Source organism: Cryptotermes secundus, unplaced genomic scaffold (assembly GCF_002891405.2).
Source record: "Cryptotermes secundus unplaced genomic scaffold, Csec_1.0 scaffold216, whole genome shotgun sequence".
Taxonomy (NCBI): Eukaryota; Metazoa; Arthropoda; class Insecta; order Blattodea; family Kalotermitidae; genus Cryptotermes; species Cryptotermes secundus.
The window spans coordinates 1,630,521-1,649,726 of NW_019727090.1; the positions used below are offsets into that span (position 1 = coordinate 1,630,521).

Sequence of the window (19,206 nt, forward strand, 5' to 3'; positions counted from 1 at the left end):
ACAACTGGGAGTGATAAAATTAATAACAAGTTAGTAAATTAAAACCAATTACATAAGAAAATTAAAGTTAGCCGAGGTATACACATTTGTAGTTAATGAAAACACTAATCCAGTAGCACCGTAAAAGGTTTGATACATGCTTGTAAAATATGATTCAGAGAAATTGCTCCGTCTGCAAATATGTCGAGATCTTTACCCACCACGTTGGTAGCAAGGGCGCACCAACGTGGTGGGTAATAATAATACTAATACTAATACTAATAATAATAATAACGTGAGCACCACAAACTGTAACATACTGTATAGTGCTTTTAGATGTTCGGGCCATACGGGTCCTCCTCAGAAGGTGTACATTAAAAGGAAAATATTTAGAATCACCCTGTATAATAGTTCTCTCTAAGACGTCTATTATGAAGTACGATGTATTTCCGTTGTCGTATTTTCTTCTTGCCTGTCGTCATTTGATTCTTCTGTTATACCATTTACAGAGATTTTTGTTGTTTTTGATGTGTGCGCTTTTTGTGCTTCATGCGTTGCTTTGTAGCTGTATAAACACAGACCACACACAGCATATGTAACACCCGTAAATGCTGTAATAGAAGTAAAATAACGGTAGGCAAGGAGAAGGTTCGACAGCGGCAGTACGAGTATATCGCACTTTATCACTAGGCGTTTTTATAAAATGTTATACCAAACTGTTTTAAAGCATTTCCTTATTATGTAATTACTTCTGAAGATGACCCATATGTGCCGAAACGTGCCAAGACAGTTAAATAAATCACCCCATATATGTTACAGTCTTCTTTTTAAATTCACTTAGTGGGGGTTGAGTCCAACTGGGTCCACTCGGCACGGCGGCCACTGATTGGCCTATTGTAGCCTGCCCCGGATGATTATGATGATGGAGAATTTGGTGGAATGAAGATTGGCAGGGTAAACCGAAGTTCTCGGAGAAAACCCGCCCCAGCGCCACTTCTTTTTTTTCCCCCTTGGCACTACAACCCCAGTGGGCCTAGGCCTACCTCCATGAACTTCTCCGTTCACTTCGGTTTTTCTAGATCTTATACATTCGGTAGGACTCCTTGGGCGAGTGATCAGCTCGTCGCAAGGCCTATACCTGTACACAAATACAGAAAAACGCACACATACAAACTAAACATCCATGCCCTGAGTGGGATTCGAACCCACGACCGGTTTCCAAGCGAGCGAAGACAGTACATGCCTTAGACCGCTCGGTTACCGTGACCGGCCCATCGCCACTTAGTCCACCACAAATGCCACTTGACCAGACCCGGGATCGAACCCCGGCCGCCGCGGTGGGAAGCCAGCGACTAACCACTTGAGTTATGGCACGACCGTTATGTCACAGTTGGTGGTATTCTTATTGTACTTGTCAGTTCTAAGAATAACGTTTGGCGCACAGCAACGCACAAAAGAAAGGACAAGTACACTTAAAAACTAAAGATTAACGTACAAAATATCTCTACAACTCGTATTAAGACGCCTGATTTGGCTGATCGGACATGTGAATTGTCATAAAGCAATTCTCCCAAGCAGAAATGTATTCATGCAGGTTCTGTTTAAAGAGATGGGTTTAGGGTACCGCTCCACAAGGTCCTTCCATTTTCAAGCACAAATAAGATTAGATTCTTACGTTATGCAGCAAGAAACTGGCCAAGTCTATCGATCCACGTGAATATACTTTGATGTGATATATTCCGCTATCTCATGGGGAAGAACATTCTGGGCCGACTGCTTGTGGATGAACTGCTGAAGAGGAAAACACTGATATTCGTAGTTTAATAAATACTTAATTTTAAACGGATATTTGTTATCCTTACATACAATAAAAGTGGCTGGTGATGGAAATATCCTTTGCTGAAGTGTGAACACACTGTTGGAAGGTGATGAAAGTCATGACTGCAGCTCTGCGGTTGTGTTCAGAACCCTGCTTTCCTTTGCGAGAGATGCCCATTCTTCTCTGTTATTTGCATAGCCCCATTTACCTTTCTGGATTTCCCATTCACGCTTCTAGCAACTCGTTGTCCTTGTTACAATTACAAATTTGACTTCCGGAATTTTTGTATGTGTTGTCGTTTTCTTTTCAGATGATACATCCGTCGTTGTTGACGTAAAGCAGAACGCGCTTACTGCCCAAATGCAAGAGAAAGGACGCCGCTTAGCGCAGGAACTTCCAGGATTCAACTGGCTCGAAGAGAAGATTCGAAACGGAGGCGTGACTACAGTGCTGCCTCGCAAACGTCTCAGTGTTGCACCATATTCCAGGAGTAATGTTGGGTCCGTTGTTGATACTTCCAACACTGGCATGACAGAAACCCCTTCAGAAGCCATCAAAAACATCCCAAGCCATGTTCCCAAAAGTGTGTCGGACGCTGCAAGAAGTAGCGTTCTTCCTCCGTCATCAAGTCCATCGGAATATAGGTTAGTGACATAAGTAGAGGTCATGATGGGAGGTTAATATTGTCACGTGTATGAGTGACTATAGACGAGGTTTGGACTGGTAACTCGATTTTTGGCACACTTTGATGCAACGCGTGGCTACTAGTGTTACACACACTAGTGTCTACAGTCACGTCTTTGCTGCTGTTGCTTGGTAGCGGCTTCCAATCACGAACGTTCTCGAACTATGCCTCAGCTATCAGCTTCTAACAGCAGCAGCCCTCTGACCAAACAACTCACTTCACTCCTTTGTACTCAGCTGCGCTGCATTAACTAAACTGATCTTGGTCGGTAGCGTGATATAGCCTCGGAGCGGACCACATAGAAAACACCGCTTCCAACAGTACTTCCATTGTTGCACGCGGGCCGCTGCTTAGCTTTGGTCATTGTCTCATGTTTTTTTCTCAGTCGTTGCCTGTCAAAGGGTGTATATGCCACAATATTAAAAGTTATCTTTAAAATTAAGGTACTGAGCCTGGACTGACAGAGGCCTTGTATATATTTAATTCATTTATTACCATATGTAACACGTAAAATGTAAAAATCCTTTACATTATGACAAATGACCTACTACTACAGGCATGACTCTGACAAAAGACAGACCGGTCCTCTCGTCAGAGAGGACGCCCCACAATAACAAGACCAAAATTGTCAAACGGTAATAAATATCTGGTCATGAGCCCCAGATTGGGCTCGACACCAAGATTAACTGACTGACTGACCGACCGTCAGTCGCAATGTGACTTTGACTTGTAACCGCGTCAGTAGACCTAGGCCCCTTGAGGCAAATTGAATGGACGGAATATCCCCTTTGTCAATCATGTAAAATATCTGGATGTAATCTTCGATAAGAGGATTACATGGAGGCTGAACAAAGAAGTGATTGGAACCAAGGTCTTCAGCGCATTTATTAGAATCTACTCCCTATTCAAAAGTGAGCGTTTGAGTGCCAACATTAAACTAACCCTCCATAAGGCACTGATCATATTGGTAATGACTTACGTTTACCCCGCCAGGGAATTAGCGGCAGATACCTATTCCTTAAAACTGCAGCGCCTACAAAACATGGTTCTTCGCACCGTTGGAAATTTTCCAAGGTTGACACCGGTCTGCGATTTGCACACGACTTTTCAATCTTCTGTATATATACGATTATGCAATGAAATTGTGCAGGCAACAAGCAGAAGTCATAAAAAAGTAATGAGAATGAACATGTTCGCGGCATAGGACAAGGCGAAGCCAGACACAGAAAATATAAGAGGCTCAAACTTGGTGTTGGTCAAGCTTACGACCGTTCAAGTGACTAAGGTGCCGTTGTAACATAAGATACGTAAGATAGGTTTGATCTACTTTGCAAAGCCTGGACCGACAGGATTTGTATATAGTATAAAAGGAAGAATTTTTAGTAACATGCTATGTGTGCGATACATACACTTGACGAAAGACCAAGCATATTCATAAGAGACGAACCCGTCTTCTCCTGAGATAGGATGTTACATAAGGACCATGACCGCAAGGGTTGAGTTGAAAAACTAGCTTGTCATGAGTCTGAAGGGGCTTGACACCAAGACAAATTGATTGACGGTAAACCGCTAGTCGCAAAGTAACTTTGACTTAAACCGCTACTAAAATATAAGAGACTGAAACTTGGCGGCGGTCAAGCGTATTGCCTTTCAAATGACTAAGCTGCCATTGTAGCATAAGATAAGTAAGATAGACATAGACATAATCTGCTTTGCAAATACTATACTGACAGAGGCGTTGTATACAGTGCACAAGGAAGAATTTTCAATAACATTCTATATGCGCGTAACGTACATTTGACAAAGGCGAAGAGAAGCTTATACATATGAGACAAACCCATCCTTTCGTCAGAGAGGATGTTACATGATATTTGGTCATGAGTCTCAAAGGGCTTGGTGCCAAGACGAACCATCGGTCGTGAAGTAACTTCGACTGTGACTAACCGCATCACCCCTGGCTCGTCCTTCACGGCGTCGCTGAACAACAACACAGAGTAAGAGCAGCAACCTCATCCATCCCCAGTTGAACTTGTCTGTACCGCCACGGTGGAAGTAATAAGTGCCCTGCCTCCTTTAAGGCAAAACCTGCAACAGGTACTAAGTCAGTCAGTTCAGCCACTTAATGTAAGCAGTTAGTCTCTGAATAACACTTTCAAACTAGTCGCAACGGTATTTCAGCAGATCAAGACGGCGGTAACAAATATAAGACGCACCTGGAGCCGTGGGAGATGCAATAGGGTTGCCAGCCAGCGAGGGCAGAAGCTGTTGAACACAGAAGCCAAGGAATCTACGGAGTTTGGAGCTGTCACCAGGCGACAGCCGGTGAAAACAGCAGAATGAAAAGACTTATTGCGTGCATTACAGTGAATTGTTGAGTCTCTGAATTCGCCATAGCGTTATAATTAATTGTAGTTGCTATTTATAAGAGTCCAATAAATCCAGTTACCAATCCAGACCCCTTGTCTAGTCACACATGACATATAAAAAACTATAATTTTGCGTGTGGTTCTGTATGGGTGTGAAACTTGGTCTCTGACATTAAGGGAGAAACATAGACTGAGGGTGTTTGAGAACAGGGTGTTGAGGAGAATATTTGGAAATACGAGAGATGAAGTGACAGGAGGTTGTAGAAACTGAATAATGAGGAGCTCCGTAGTTAGAATAATGAAGTCAAGGAGGATGAGATGGGCGGGGTGTGTAGCACGAATAGGGAGAAGAGGAATGCATGTAAAATATTGGTGGGAAATCCAGAAGGAAAGAGGCCACTAAGAGGACTGAGACGTAGGTGGGTGGACAATGTTAAAATGGACCTTAGAGATATAGGATGGAGTGGTATGGGCTGGATCGATCTGGCCCAGGATAGTGACCAGTAGAGGGCTCTTGTGAGTACGGTAATGAACCTGCGTGTTCCATAAAAAGCTGGGAACTTTTTGAGTAGCTGCACAATTGGAGGCTTCTCAAGAAGGGCTAAGCTCTATGAGTGAGTGAGTGAGTGCAGGGAAAGCTAGGCTATAAACTTTCTTACAAAATATGTACGCATTTCTTTTCTTCCATGTCGAAGAAATTTTATGACACTGTATTATATGTTATGAATTTTTGTAGCATGCAGCAGTTGTAGTTAGTACATTATATTTTATTTCAGGCATAGTAAACGATTGCAAGAATATTTGCTAAGACCTCCTAAGAGGGCCAGACATGTCTCACCAGCAGAAGCTTCTGAACTTGGAAGTCAGAGACAAGAAGTAGTACCTCCATTGCGACCACCAACACATCAGCATGCAGAAGAACCATCAGTACCACCGGCGTCAGCGCCAGTATCTTCTCTGCAACGAACGCAGTTCCCTCAGCAGAAATCACCAAGGCCAGTCCAACCTCCGAGCACAATACCAGACCGGGAACATTCACCACACCTGCATCATCAGTCTTCTAGGAGGCCTGTTATTGTCTCAGCATCAGAGCTTGCTAAAAATTCAGATGTCAGCCCATTGATTCAACAATTAACAAGTGGTGGTGAGTTAGAAGTTACTCTTTCAACCCCTCCGACATCATCATCAGCTTCGTCCGACTCTGGCGTCGGCTCGTCATCTCACAGGACGTCGAGCGATGCTGAACTGTCTGAAGTAATGCATGTTAGTATTAAACCCGTACATGCAGCCGTGACTTCTGCTCGAAAGGGACTGCAGTGTACTGAAGAAAGGCCCCGTGATGCACGTTCAGAACAGTGTACTTCTTTTAGAAGGATGAGTTACTGTGTGGAACAACTGTCTCAGCCCCTTCATCCAGAATCAGGCAGTTTCCTTCCTCGTGATCCTGCCCCTCCATATGTTTACAACAGAGAACTACCAAGATGGCATGACGGTAAGTGGATACAAATCACTTTCTGTATCATATTCTGTCCCAAGATTCCAGTCCACGAATTCTAGTTTCAAATAATGTGTATCAAAACCAATTTTAAAGCAGCAAATTTTTACTTTTTTTTTTTGCTTAGTACAGAGAGCACACAAATTATCTTTACAATTTCAGAAATTTATTTTGAAACAGTCAGGCAAGATACAGCATGTGGACATTTAAGCAGTAAACTACAACCATCACAGTTTATTTTACCATTTTGAGGTGTTTGATATGTGCGTTATTGGTAACTCTGTACACATCAAGTTTGTATTTGAGGCCCATCCATACACTCTGCAGTGAAGAGAAATTTGCCTTCACACAAACAACCTGTCTCACATTGCTGGACGTGAAATGAATAAATGGATGGCTTAGGAGATACATAGCGGCCTCCGTAGTCTAGAGGTAACGTTCCCACCTCATGACTCAAGGTACGCGGGTTCAAAAACCCGGCGGAGGTCGTGGAATTTTTAAGGGCGGAAAAATTCAGGGAACAAGTCCTCCGGGAGGGACTTTAAGCCGTGGGCCCCGTGTCGTAGATTTATGGCACGTAAAAGAACCTCATGTCTCTAGGAGACCTCTGAGCAAAATTAGGCCAAGTTTCCCGCCAAACTAGTTTCCAATTCCTCCTGTAGATGGGGGAAGTATCAGGTACCACTGCCAGAGGAGGGGGGACCTCTCTGACAGAAAGGAACTAAAGTATTAGATACCACTGCCAAGTAGAGGGTAGAAACCTTGCTGGCAGAAAGGGACTAGGAACCCCTGCCAGAGGAGGGACGACCTCACTGACAGAAAGGGACTAACTATTAGATACCACTGCGAGTAAGAGGTTGGAACCTCGCTGGCAGAAAGGGGCTGATAGTAAGCACCAGTACCGGTAGGGTATGGAGACAGTAGAAATTAAAGGGGGACGCACAATGGACCAGTAACCGGTCTAAGTGCACGGGGAAACCCACCCCCTCAATACGGAATAGGAGATACATCCACTCCAAATTTCGTCCAATAATATCACTGTACTCGTTTGAAACATTCGATTTTATTAAACCATAGGCACACTTCACTTGTTGCAGAGGTGTTACCATGTTCTTGATTGGAGTGCCCCTGATGGCAAATAAATGCAGCTGCATGTGCATGCTTTGATGTGACCTTAAACTCACGTAGGTCACTACAAAGGTTTTCAAGAATATAAAAAGACATCTCAAAGGTGATTAAGAATCTGTTATGCAAAGTACAACCTTCGGCATTGCATTAACAAGACATCGTATAGAAGGCATCTACCTCTGTCGATCATTGCATGTCAGCACATTACTGATTTCAAGTTCTCTTCAATTTAAAGTTTGATTTAACTGAAATGGATTATATTTTTAAAAATATTTTTGTAAAGTGCATAGAGTTTCCTGTAGTGTCGGTTACCCCTGAAGGTGGCCGTCTGAGTCGGAAACATGCTGGTTTTTATGATTATTGAAACATTGAAAATTTTGATACATTTTATACTAATCTTAAAACAACCGAGTTCTTGACTCGCTCCTATGGATAGCATTGTAGCAGTCATGGAAGGCCAAAGACTCTCCTACCACCAGTTGTCACTCTCTTGAATGTTTTCTCTTGGGCGTCCATTAGTTGGTTTGTCCAGATAAATCACAAGGAAGAGATGAACGCCCGGGGTGGATCATTGATACTATTGCCTGCATATTGTCACGATTTTAGAATAAGTATAGACGGGGTTTTATAGCGCACTTACAGAACGTAACTACAAATAACTACGACAGTCTCTCTGAGTTACGCGCTCAAAGATCACAGTAACAACAGCACATATAAAGTCTTCTCAGTCTTCTCTAGCCGTTGCTTAGTAGCGGCTTGCGACAGCGGACCTTCCCTTTTCCCTGGGGCCTCGAACTATCCAGGGCCTCAGCTACCAGCTTCTTCTCACAACCGGAACTCTCAACTTACTCAACGGTGGACGTTCTTTTGCTCCCGGGCTCACGTCCTCGCAGGCTGGCGGCTATCTCACAAACTCCCTACTCTTCTAACTGCAGTCTCAAGACTTGTAATCAAGTCAGAGTCAACGTCACATTGCGACTGACGGTCAGTCAGTCAGTCAGTCTCGGTGTCGAGCCCAATCTGGGGCTTATGACCAGATATTTATTATTGTTTGACAGTTTCGGTCTTGTTTTTGTGGGGCGCCCTCTTTTTCGAGAGAGACTCTTTTGTCAGAGTCATTGTCTGTAATAGTAAGTCATTCTCATAATGTAAAGGATATTTACATTTTACACATTAAACATGTTAATAAATGTATGTAAAATAAATACAGGGCCTCTCTCAGTCCAGGCTCAGTACAGCAGATTATGCCCTACTTCTAGTAGCTTCCGCTACAACGGCAGTCTAGTCACGTGAACGGTCGTATTCTTGACCGCCGCCAAGTTTAAGACTTGTAATGGCAGCTGGTCCACGTTACATAGCCCTGGCACAAACCGCACGGAAACGTCTCTACCATTACTGCGTGTTCTCTCGTTGCCAAGGAAATGTGTCCACAGAGCTGTTCCCTAGCAACGGGTGTTGTACTGTCGCCTGCTTACACAGCTGTTACTCGGCAGTGGCACTGCTTGTCACAAAATGGCACAATCCTGAGGACACACAGAAGGCAAGAAGTTCTGTTGCAAATTGAGCAGGATGTTGTATAGGCAATGCAGAAAATCATTTCAAACCTCAATTATCATGGAAATATTAAATATCACAATAAATAAACACCAACAAGTCATCAGGTAAAATGAGCGAAAATTGTGGTTCGTAATGAGCCGACATTTATAATAGATTGGCCATTTGTCATACATAACCATTAGTCAGCGTTCTGTTCCAACCAGGAGCTTAAATTAAACCGTGTAACTGTCGCTTACTATGTTACTTTACTGACTCCCTTACCGCTTTCTGATTATTTGAAATTGAGACGTTGCGTGAACCGCCCTTTGTGAATTATACGAACTGACCGCCAGTAGGAGTTAGGCATTTGCCACACCTGTGATTATGTTGAGCGTATTGACTTTGTGAACGAAATATAAATTCATATTCCAGCTATTACATTAAAGTTAATGTGCATGCCCCAAGTGGGGCCAAGAATTTGATAACTCATTCACCACTCGCAACTGTTGCACGCCTGAGGTATAAATAAGTATGGAGCACTGGTGCAATGGTGACGGGTGGGGAATATAGCAACCAGTTGCAGAAGACATACCCTTAGTGCTACATGGTCACCTGAAAATCCCTGATGGACACTCTTGGAGGGGCATATGCTAGATGACTTACACAGAGGACTACTGCATTTTGCGTTCATTTTATGCTTGTTGTAGGAAGAATGCACACAAATGTGCGTATATACTTTACGTGTATGCATTATTTGCCGTTGGCAGTAGGCGTCGACTAGAAGAATTTCAGAATGCACATATTCTCTGAAGGCCAGTTTGCACACTTCGTGTGTTTAGCCATTCATGACGTAATTTTTCAATAACTGCGGTTTACTTTGCAAATAAATGCGATAGTTTCCATATAAATACAAAAGTAAAAGATGTATCTTAAGATCACTCGTATACTAAACATTTTCTCAGTTCCTCTGTGAAGTCATTGTTTGAGAAGAGAATTTAAGTGACATAACGTTTGCTCGCGTCCAACTCTGTCCTCCAACACGTTTCTATTAATGTTCTTTTATTCCTTTTCTCGCTGAGCTGTGTTTACGAAATGAGCAGTATTTTTTGTGTGTAAGGATTTAATTCATTGTTAAGATGTCTCCAATATACAGCGTGTAACTGTAAGGTGCGAATAAATTTGGGTACGAATTCCACATACCAAAAAAAGGAAAAATGTCCGTATCAACATATGCTCCGAATCACTTATTTTGTGGGTTATAGCGTGTGCTCAAAATGTCCTCCATGAGGTTCAGTGCACGCCTCGACACGGCTCATCGTGGACAGCCGCATCGGTTCAGAGATGCCTAGAACATTAAGCCGGATTTTGTGGATTGGGGAAGAGAGACAGACAGAGGCGTGGGAACACCTGTCAGAATGAGACGACTGGGGGAAGGGTTAAATGCTTCGCTCATGACCATTTACAATGAGTGTGTATGATCTCATGCCTGCTGATTATCCAACGCGAGAGAATTTTTGTCGGTTCTCTGTTGAACAAAGAGTTGAGCATTTCTTTGCTTCATCCGCGCTCTTTACACACGAAATGCGCTTCGGTAGAGGTGACATATTCACAACCAACACCAGTGAGCGGAAGAGACTCTTCACGGTGTAGTCCATGCTGGACGCCAACAGCAGTATAGCATTAGTGTGTGGGCGGGAATTGCTAATGGTTGTTTGCTTACCACATCGACAACCGCCACCGAGGTTTCCTCCTACACGATGTGCTAAGGCTACTGGAGTATGTGCCACTGGCAATCAGAGCACGAATGTTGTGCATGCATGATCATGCGCTGGTACGTTTTTGCCGTGTTGTGCGAATGTTCCCAGTAACACATACCATGACGGATGGATATGTAGAGGAGGACCCATTGCATGTCCTCCACGGTTGCTAGATTTGGATCCTTTGGGGACACCTAGAAACCCTTGTGTATGTAGCTCCTGTTGACAACGAAGAAACACTTCACCATCCCATTATGAATGCCTGGTAGACTGTCCGCAGCTACCGCGGCGTCTTTTAACGGATGCGGTGTTCCGTGACGAGACGTGCAATGAATCTCGTGGAAGACATTTTGAACAGTTATTATTAAGTACTCTTTCAGCCATAACTCACAAATTAAATGTTTCTAGGCACATGTTGATATTCTTCTTTTCTTGTTTTGGTTTGTGGAACTCGTACCTAAATGTTGTTCGCACCTTCCAGTTATACTCTGTATATTGGAGACATTTTACCAATGAAAATTAAATCCTTACACACAAAAAAAATACTGCTCATTTCGTAAACACAGATCAGCGAGAAAAGGAATAAAAGGACATTAATAGAAAGATGTTGGAGGATAGAGCTAGACGCGAGCAAACGTTATGTCACTTATGTAAGATCTGAGGCTTTCACGGCGGTGACTATGAAGAAAGCAGTCTTCTGGGATTTGGCACCGTGTATATGTGGTGTTAACCGACGTTTCGGAGGAACGTATCGCCCCCATCTTCAGGGTAGAAGAAAAAGTATAAGAAATCTGCAAGCGACACAGTCTGCTTTACCGTTTCTCATGGTGTTGTCGCTTGCAGATTTCTTATACTTTTTCTTCTACCCTGAAGATGGGGGCGATACGTTCCTCCGAAACGTCGGTTAACACCACATATACACGGTGCCAAATCCCAGAAGACTGCTTTCTTTATGTCACTTAAATTCTCTTCTCAAACAATGACTTCACAGAGGAACTGAGGAAATGTTTAGTGTGCAAGTGATCTAAGTTACTCGTGTCCAAATTTTGTTCGTACCTTTCAGTTACACACTGTATAGCCTGAACAGGGAAAGAGACAGCAACGAACGTTTTCTTAGGAGAACTAAATGAAACAAGGCATGTGAATGGTGTTGCGTGCAGTGTGAAAGACAAAATTATAAGTTTAATTTTCAGGGGCAGTCCTGAATATGCAACTTCTTGTGTTCGTAGATTGTTGGCGTTCCATTTTCTCACTTCTGTAAATGTTACCTGTACGACACGTTCAAAAGTTGGTTAGGACTAATTCTAATTATTGTTTAATTTCGTTAAAATTAGTTAAAACTTAATCATTTTTCAATTGATTCTCCGTGTTTACAGCACTCCATGGTTTTATCGACTCTTTGCGAAATGTTGTAACACAACCGCTCGATAACATAATGAGACTCTGCACACAATCGAAGAAACCGCATAGTCGTAGCATACCGACAGTCGGCGAACCTGACAAGAAGTTGCACCTTCAAGACTGCCCCCTGCAAATTTAAACACCAACAAATGCAATAGGATGCTGAATATAATACTAGTTCATTTGTCATGCCTGATGAAACTCCAGTGTTATTAGGGACAGGTGACCAGTAATGCCTGAAACTTCGTGTGAAATAATGTATTGAATCCGTACAGACCCAGGTTAGTTTTTCTTGAACATTTACCCTAGACCCCAAATACCAATTATTGAATATTTTCAGAGATATAAGTAACGCACGTGCACGTAACGTCTGTAATGCGTCAAATGCATGCGCTCCGTACAAAGAACACAGAACTGTCACAGTGCCCCTAAAGAATGTTTCAGGGCCACTGGTATTCCCAAATTCAAATTTACGGTATTTTGAATCCTGTATCATAACATATCTGATAAGGATAGTCCCACATGCATATTTCTCACGCATATATAACTGTTCTGCATATCTACTCGATGGTTGATTCTGAGAAAACCTGTGTACAGTCATGTCTTCTTAAAAATCTGAGGCAGAAATTCCCAACTGACTATCCCGGCAAGTATACTACTACAAAAAAATGCGACAAAATGTAACTAACCTCAAAACCATAACCGTAATTAAAATATAAGTAAGAGGTTGCAGTATACGAGTACTTCCGGGTATTTACTTTTACCAACATCTTCCTGCTCGCGTATTTACCCCAAATATGTGGTCGAGTTAACACATTTTTTACCTTATCGCATGCTACTTACATTGACTTGAACATATCACAGTGTCAACAAGATAGTAAGAGACACTGCAGTGATAAGACTGCTATCGTCATCACCTCATGCTAAATCAATAGTGATTTTATTTTATATCTTCTCTGACTACACACAGGGTGCTACTTGTCATCGGGCCTTCACCTTCTGTTTCCATTTAAAGGAATGAGAGCAGCTTACATATATTTTGCACTGTTTGGGCACGCGCTATATCATCGTTTATTATCCTAAAATTATAGCTTCCGTTTTGCCATTAATCTTAGATACGTTTAGTGCTCAACATCTTCCTCTTGCAGACAATCATACCGTCCCGGTAAACAGCGCCTCTATGGTTCAGAGATGGTAACACGACATGATGAGCTCACCTGTCTGTCGTCTGTACAGTCACGGATATTGACGCTTTAGTATAGCGGACCAAACAGATTTTTATACAGTAGCAGGAAGTCTCGCGAATAGTATCAGAACATCGTGTAGCTCTTCTGTTATCTGTTAACTTTGTACAGTAACACATCAACTTCGGACATAGTTAGCGCTTTACTATAGAGAAATGAGCAATATAATTTATATGTGTGCGAACAGGATTGATCTGGCTCAAATTAGGGTGCAACGGCGGGATTTTGTGTTGTCGGTAACGAAATATCAGGTTCTGTAGTAATATTTAAAGTGCATTTCGATTGCTGAAATCATGCAGTACAAGAGAAACATATTGACATGGCAGCCGAAGGGCCGAAATCATGGAGCCAGAAAACAATTTCCGCTGCTGGGTAACGACTTAGTAAACGTGTATCCGGGGCAACGGATATTTACGCAACAGGAGAACTGAAGTCGAATATCAAAGTTCCCGAAAGAAAATTAGAAAACCGCACCAGTGCACTAGCAGTGAACCTACTATAAAATAGCGAAACTACACATATACAAAAGGGGGCACGCGGTAGCGTAGTTGGTTGAGGGGCTATCCTACAAGCCGGAAGGTCGTGGGTTCAAGTCCCGATGAGGTCCTTCCAGCTGCACTAGGCCCTGGGATTTACTCAGCCTCTAACAGAAATGAGTACCAGGAATTAATTAAATAATTTTCCTGGGAAGTAAAACGCGGTCGGCGCGTAAGGCTGACAACCTTACCGCCATCTTCGAGCCGATTGTCTAGATAGTGTGGGACCCTCAACGTCTCACAACCCTATGGGCCTTCATGGCCTGGTACAGGGATAGCTTTACTTTTTATACAGATATATCGTCCTAACTCTACCAGACAGACCTGAGTAAAACCCCAATACAAGCATTAAATTATTCGTAACTGAAAAAGGAGTATATGAGTTACGCCACTTGGCATAACTCATTCACGAGTCAGTACTTATTGAAAATATACATTTACTATAGCAGACTCTGAAGATGATGTATAATAAATATGTGGGAGGAAAAAAGAACTGTGAGAGACGGTGTTTTCTATGCGGTCTGTCCCGAGAGTGTAGAATGAGGACCAGCGGGAGTTGACAAAAGGCTGCACGCAAGATATGCATGATCTGCTATGCAAAGCGTGTATAGTGTATAGTGCAAAAGGAAGAATTTTCAGTAACACGCTATATGTGCGAAATGTACACTTGAGGAAATGCCAAGCATATTCGTAAGAGACAAAGCCATCTTCTCGTCCGAGAGGATGTTACATAAGGACTATTACCGCAAGGGTTCAGTTGACGAAAAAAATCTTTGCTCGTGCTCAAGGGGCTTGACGCCAAGATAATCTGATTGACGGTAAACCGCCAGTCATAAAGTAACTTTGGCTTTGACTTTCGACAAAAGGTCAGCCCGTGTGAAGGCGGGTTCGAATACCTCCACAGTAGCCACAGGAGGCGACGAAAAATGAATCCAGTGTCTGGGGATATAACTGGGCCACCTTGCTCTTGGATGATAAAATTACAGGCACGTGGCCTTCCAGGTTGAAGGGAGTATGTACATGTGGTTATCGGGTAATGCATCGAGACTGACGCACGCCATCTGTCAGACACAGAGGAACTAGCCCTCTGTGAGCTCAAGCAGACATGGAACTGGTCTTCATATACACTGCCAAGTTATAAAGTAAAACCTGCTATTACGTCTGCAATATGTTTATCCGGAAGTTTTTTTTTTTGTTTTGTTATCTCAAGCTTTGCGAGGCGTTGGTCTAGAACGAAAATTCCTGATTACAGTTACTTCGGCAAATTGATTGGTCGTAGTGGCCAAATTCCATGGCCATCAAGGTCTTTTAAAACACCTTTGGACTTCTCATTGCTAACAGAAATGAAGAATTTACGATTCGGATTACATTAACCATAGCAGTGTGTGTGAAGTCGAACTTAGCTGGATTTGGAGGGAAATACTGCCGTTGGCATACGTGCCGTGTTGAGAAAGAAGGCGAGTTGAGCACTTGTACAAGTAAATACTGCAATTGGAGTACTCCGTCAGTTGGTACATATTTCAGAATTCTGCCTCCAATAAAACTGAGCTGTAACCTTGTTAAATAACTTAATAATTGCAGTATTCAGGGACGGCTTATTCACAGCGATACACCAATATTAGATTGTCGTTCTTAGCATGGACTTTCTAAATGCCGTGGTTTAGGTTGGGTTACAAGGGAACGAAATCCTTTAACGTGATTATAACGAGAACCAAATATACATGTACATCCCGGTTTCGTACGCTGTAAACAAGTTACTGGAAATGACTGGGTAAAGTGAAAATGCATAAATCTAGACCCCACCCCCCTCCTTCACCCCACAAAACATGCATTGCAATACGGGGCCGTCGAAAAAGAATTCCAAGATTTCATTACTTAATTTATCGGTAAATTCGAGACATGCGGTCATGATGTTTGTTTTGGAATATGTAAAAGCTCACCAAGTTTTATCCTTACCTATCCCGCGCAACGCTGGTGTCGCAGTGGTTGCTGATGCGCATTTCTAACTGAGCGATGATAGTCACGTCACCTGTTTGGCCCTAGTCAGTCAGGGAGATGACATCCATTCAGGAAAAAAAAACCTTCTTCCTTCCCCACAGCCTGTCCCTAGGAGACTCATCTCAATTTCGTATTATTCTCCCGTCTCATCCTCGGTCTTCCGTGACGTGTCCCCCACGAAAATTACTCGTATGCATTTCTTCAGCCCCCATTTGAACTTTATGTCGAGCCTATCGCCATTTTTATTTCATTGCCGGTAGAATATTAGATTACCTATACAATCATATATTCAGATAAATTTTCATAAACGTTTGTTTCCAGGCTATGTAGACGGGATCTAACAGGAAAATATGCAATAAAAACTGTGACGAAGCATGCACGGACCAGAAACTGAGAAAGAAAGGGGAGTGAAAATTTATGCAACAAACCTTTGCAACAAACCAAGTGCATGGAAACAAATGCATAGGATTCAATGGAGAATTCGTGAAACCATTTTGTACCTACCACTATGGCCATCTGTGGAGTAAAAACTGAACACTAGACTAAAACCTCATAGAAACCCATGAAAAATCTGTCACATCATACTGATATTCTCCGTGAGTTGGTACCCTCATTGCAGAAAAGGGGGATCCAGATGGGAGGAATGTCCAGATTGGTTAAGCATGCCATATGGGCCGATTTCTTGTATTTCCTATACCTGCTGTCACATTCAATTTCCAAAATCCAAGCTTCATCCAAGCCTGCCCTGTGAACCTCTTCATAGGCATGTTAGGGCTAATTTTGATTTTCCTAGAAGCTTCTCTTTGAGATTGTGCCCGTTTACAGTGCCGCGTGGCTAGAAGTCTGCCTGTTACTGTATATTTCCCCTGTTATCTCTCTTTGACATAGCCTGGTCTCAGGTGTTTGTAGAGCTGTAGTTAAACTGGCATGGGTTGTCCAGTGATTGAGGTTAACTCTTCCTACAGGACCTAACAGAGTAGGTGTCTCCTTTTTTACCTGAGGACGGAAACAGATCCAGTTTCTGAAACTATTTTTTATAACACCAGATGATGGACTAATCCGAAAACCCAGTAATTCTGAGTGATATGCACCATCATCAATCAGAACCCTTCAGTATCTACTAGAATAGCAAGACTGAAAGGAACTGTATATTGCATGTGAACTTACAGCAGTAAAAGATCTGGAACCAATTGTAGGTGGAAGTTATAATCTTAGCATTCATCTGAAGAGAACTGTGGAGAATCTCACTCAGGATATCTGGTATGGGTGAGATTCAGATCAGCTAATACCAGAATAGGAGTCTGAATTGTTACCACTACGCCAACCTGTGTTAACTCCTGGTAGTAGAACACAAAGGTCTGATACTGCTAATAACTATACCAAAGTTCATTATTGGATATAACCCTACAGTCAGTTCTATCCTGCACTCATAACGCATTTTCCTAGTGGAATCATATGGTTGCTGTGATGTTCACTGTTCATTGTCATTGGCTAAGCCCATCTGTGTGTTATATTTCTAAACAGCACAATATACAGTTTCAGATTTGCCAGCAAGGAAAGTCGAGGAGAGTACCGGTGGCCATTCAGAAACACTGCTGTCTGCCCCACCCTATGGCAATCCAGATAAAGCGTACTCAGATCGCATTGCCACAATGGCACGCCATGCAGCGACATCATTCGATACAGGATTTGGAATGGGAGTAGCCATGTCACAGGAGGCATGTCATCGAGTTCCAAGACATACACAGCAAAGGCCATTTGACTTGACACATCAACCAACCAGCTACCATAGAGAGAACATGTTAAAAACATCTGGATACATACCTCCTCTTGCTCCCCAGCCAGGAACGTTTGATTCCAGGTTGCCACAGCATGGGTAAATTTCATAAATGTCTCATTTCATATACACTAAGTTTTATGTTATTGACCTTTTGATCCACAGCATCTAGTGTTTTGATTGCATTCTTGTTTATATGAAACAGTATTGCAAACATAGCACAGAAGTGTGATACTCATCATAAGTTAAGGATGTGGCCAGTGTATAAACACGTTAGGGGAGCTGGGATAGTGCAGTCAGTATAGTGACTGGCTACAGGTTGGACTACCGAGGGGTCAGAGTTCAAGCCCCGGTAGAATCAAGAATTTTCTCTTCTCCACAGTGTCCAGACCAACTCTGGGGCCCACTCATCCTCCTGTCCAATGGGTACCGGGGCTCTTTCCTCGGGGTAAAGCGGCAGGGTGTGAAGCTGACCACTCACCTGCAACTAGTGCCAGGGTCAAGAAAATGTGGATATATACGTCCATTCCCCCATACATCTTCATGTCCTAGTGCTTAATTCGTTAAGCACAGGGACAACTTCATCTTTTAGGGGCACACAATAGCATAGTTGGTTGAGGCACTATGCTACAAACTGGAAGGTCGAGGGAGAAAGTCCTGATGAGGTGGACTTTTGTCAGTTTACCTAATCTTTCCAACCCCACTATGGCCCTGGGGTCGACTCGGCCTCTAACAGAAATGAGTACCAGGAATCTTCCTGGGGATTAAAGGGCGGCCAGAGCGTAAGGCTGACAACCTTACTGCCATCCATGAGCCAACTGTCTAGAAGATGTGGGAGCCTTGACCTCTCACAACCCTATGAGCCTTCATGGCCTGTTACAGGGATAGCTTTACATTTATAAACACATTAAAAGAAATAATGAAATAAAAAGAAGATTGTGAATAGAAATCAGACCAGCTACCTTACTTCATATATCTAATACCAGGTCTACTGAAAAAATTTGCAATTATACATCGAAAGGATTTTTATGTTATTTTAATAAATCACTTTCACCAGGAGACGAAGATTTAATTTCAGTCATTGCGTTGTTAGCTTCTTAACTATTTGTACAGATCAGTATACTATTCCATAGATTAAACTATATAAAAATTTATTAATATGATTATATGTTGAACTGTTGCTCCTCTTGTCTGTCCTGTTATCGCAAATCTGAATGCAATTGTGGAACGCTAGATGCATTTTCAATCTTGGTTTTTGTGTTTTTTATCTGCTTTTCTATCTCTGTAGATACTGGTATCATCCCACTATGTTAACGACAGGTTTTTGTATAACCAGAGCTTTTTAAGCACGTTTATTATACAGGGAGGTTCTTACCTTTGTTGACCATTTCAAGGCTCTACCCTTCATGGCAGCCAGTGCACTACCATCTTCAAGGCACATACAAATTTTGGCAATGAATCAATATGCATGTTGGCTGATAACGT

At 42.6% G+C, this 19,206-nt stretch overlaps 1 protein-coding gene across 6 annotated transcripts in view; it reads left to right on the forward strand.

Moving 5' to 3' along the window:
• Window positions 1–19,206, forward strand: part of LOC111864329 — a 92,901-nt gene that overhangs the window by 61,006 nt on the left and 12,689 nt on the right. For 5 of the 6 annotated variants that reach the window (XM_023851508.2, XM_033751393.1, XM_023851507.2 and 2 more), the window contains exons 4-6: window positions 2,109–2,442; window positions 5,626–6,341; window positions 17,481–17,820. In XM_023851508.2, coding sequence (XP_023707276.1) covers window positions 2,109–2,442; window positions 5,626–6,341; window positions 17,481–17,820 — 1,390 coding nt within the window. The remainder of the gene's footprint in view (window positions 1–2,108; window positions 2,443–5,625; window positions 6,342–17,480; window positions 17,821–19,206) is intronic. The other variant, XM_033751394.1, reaches the window with a different exon arrangement.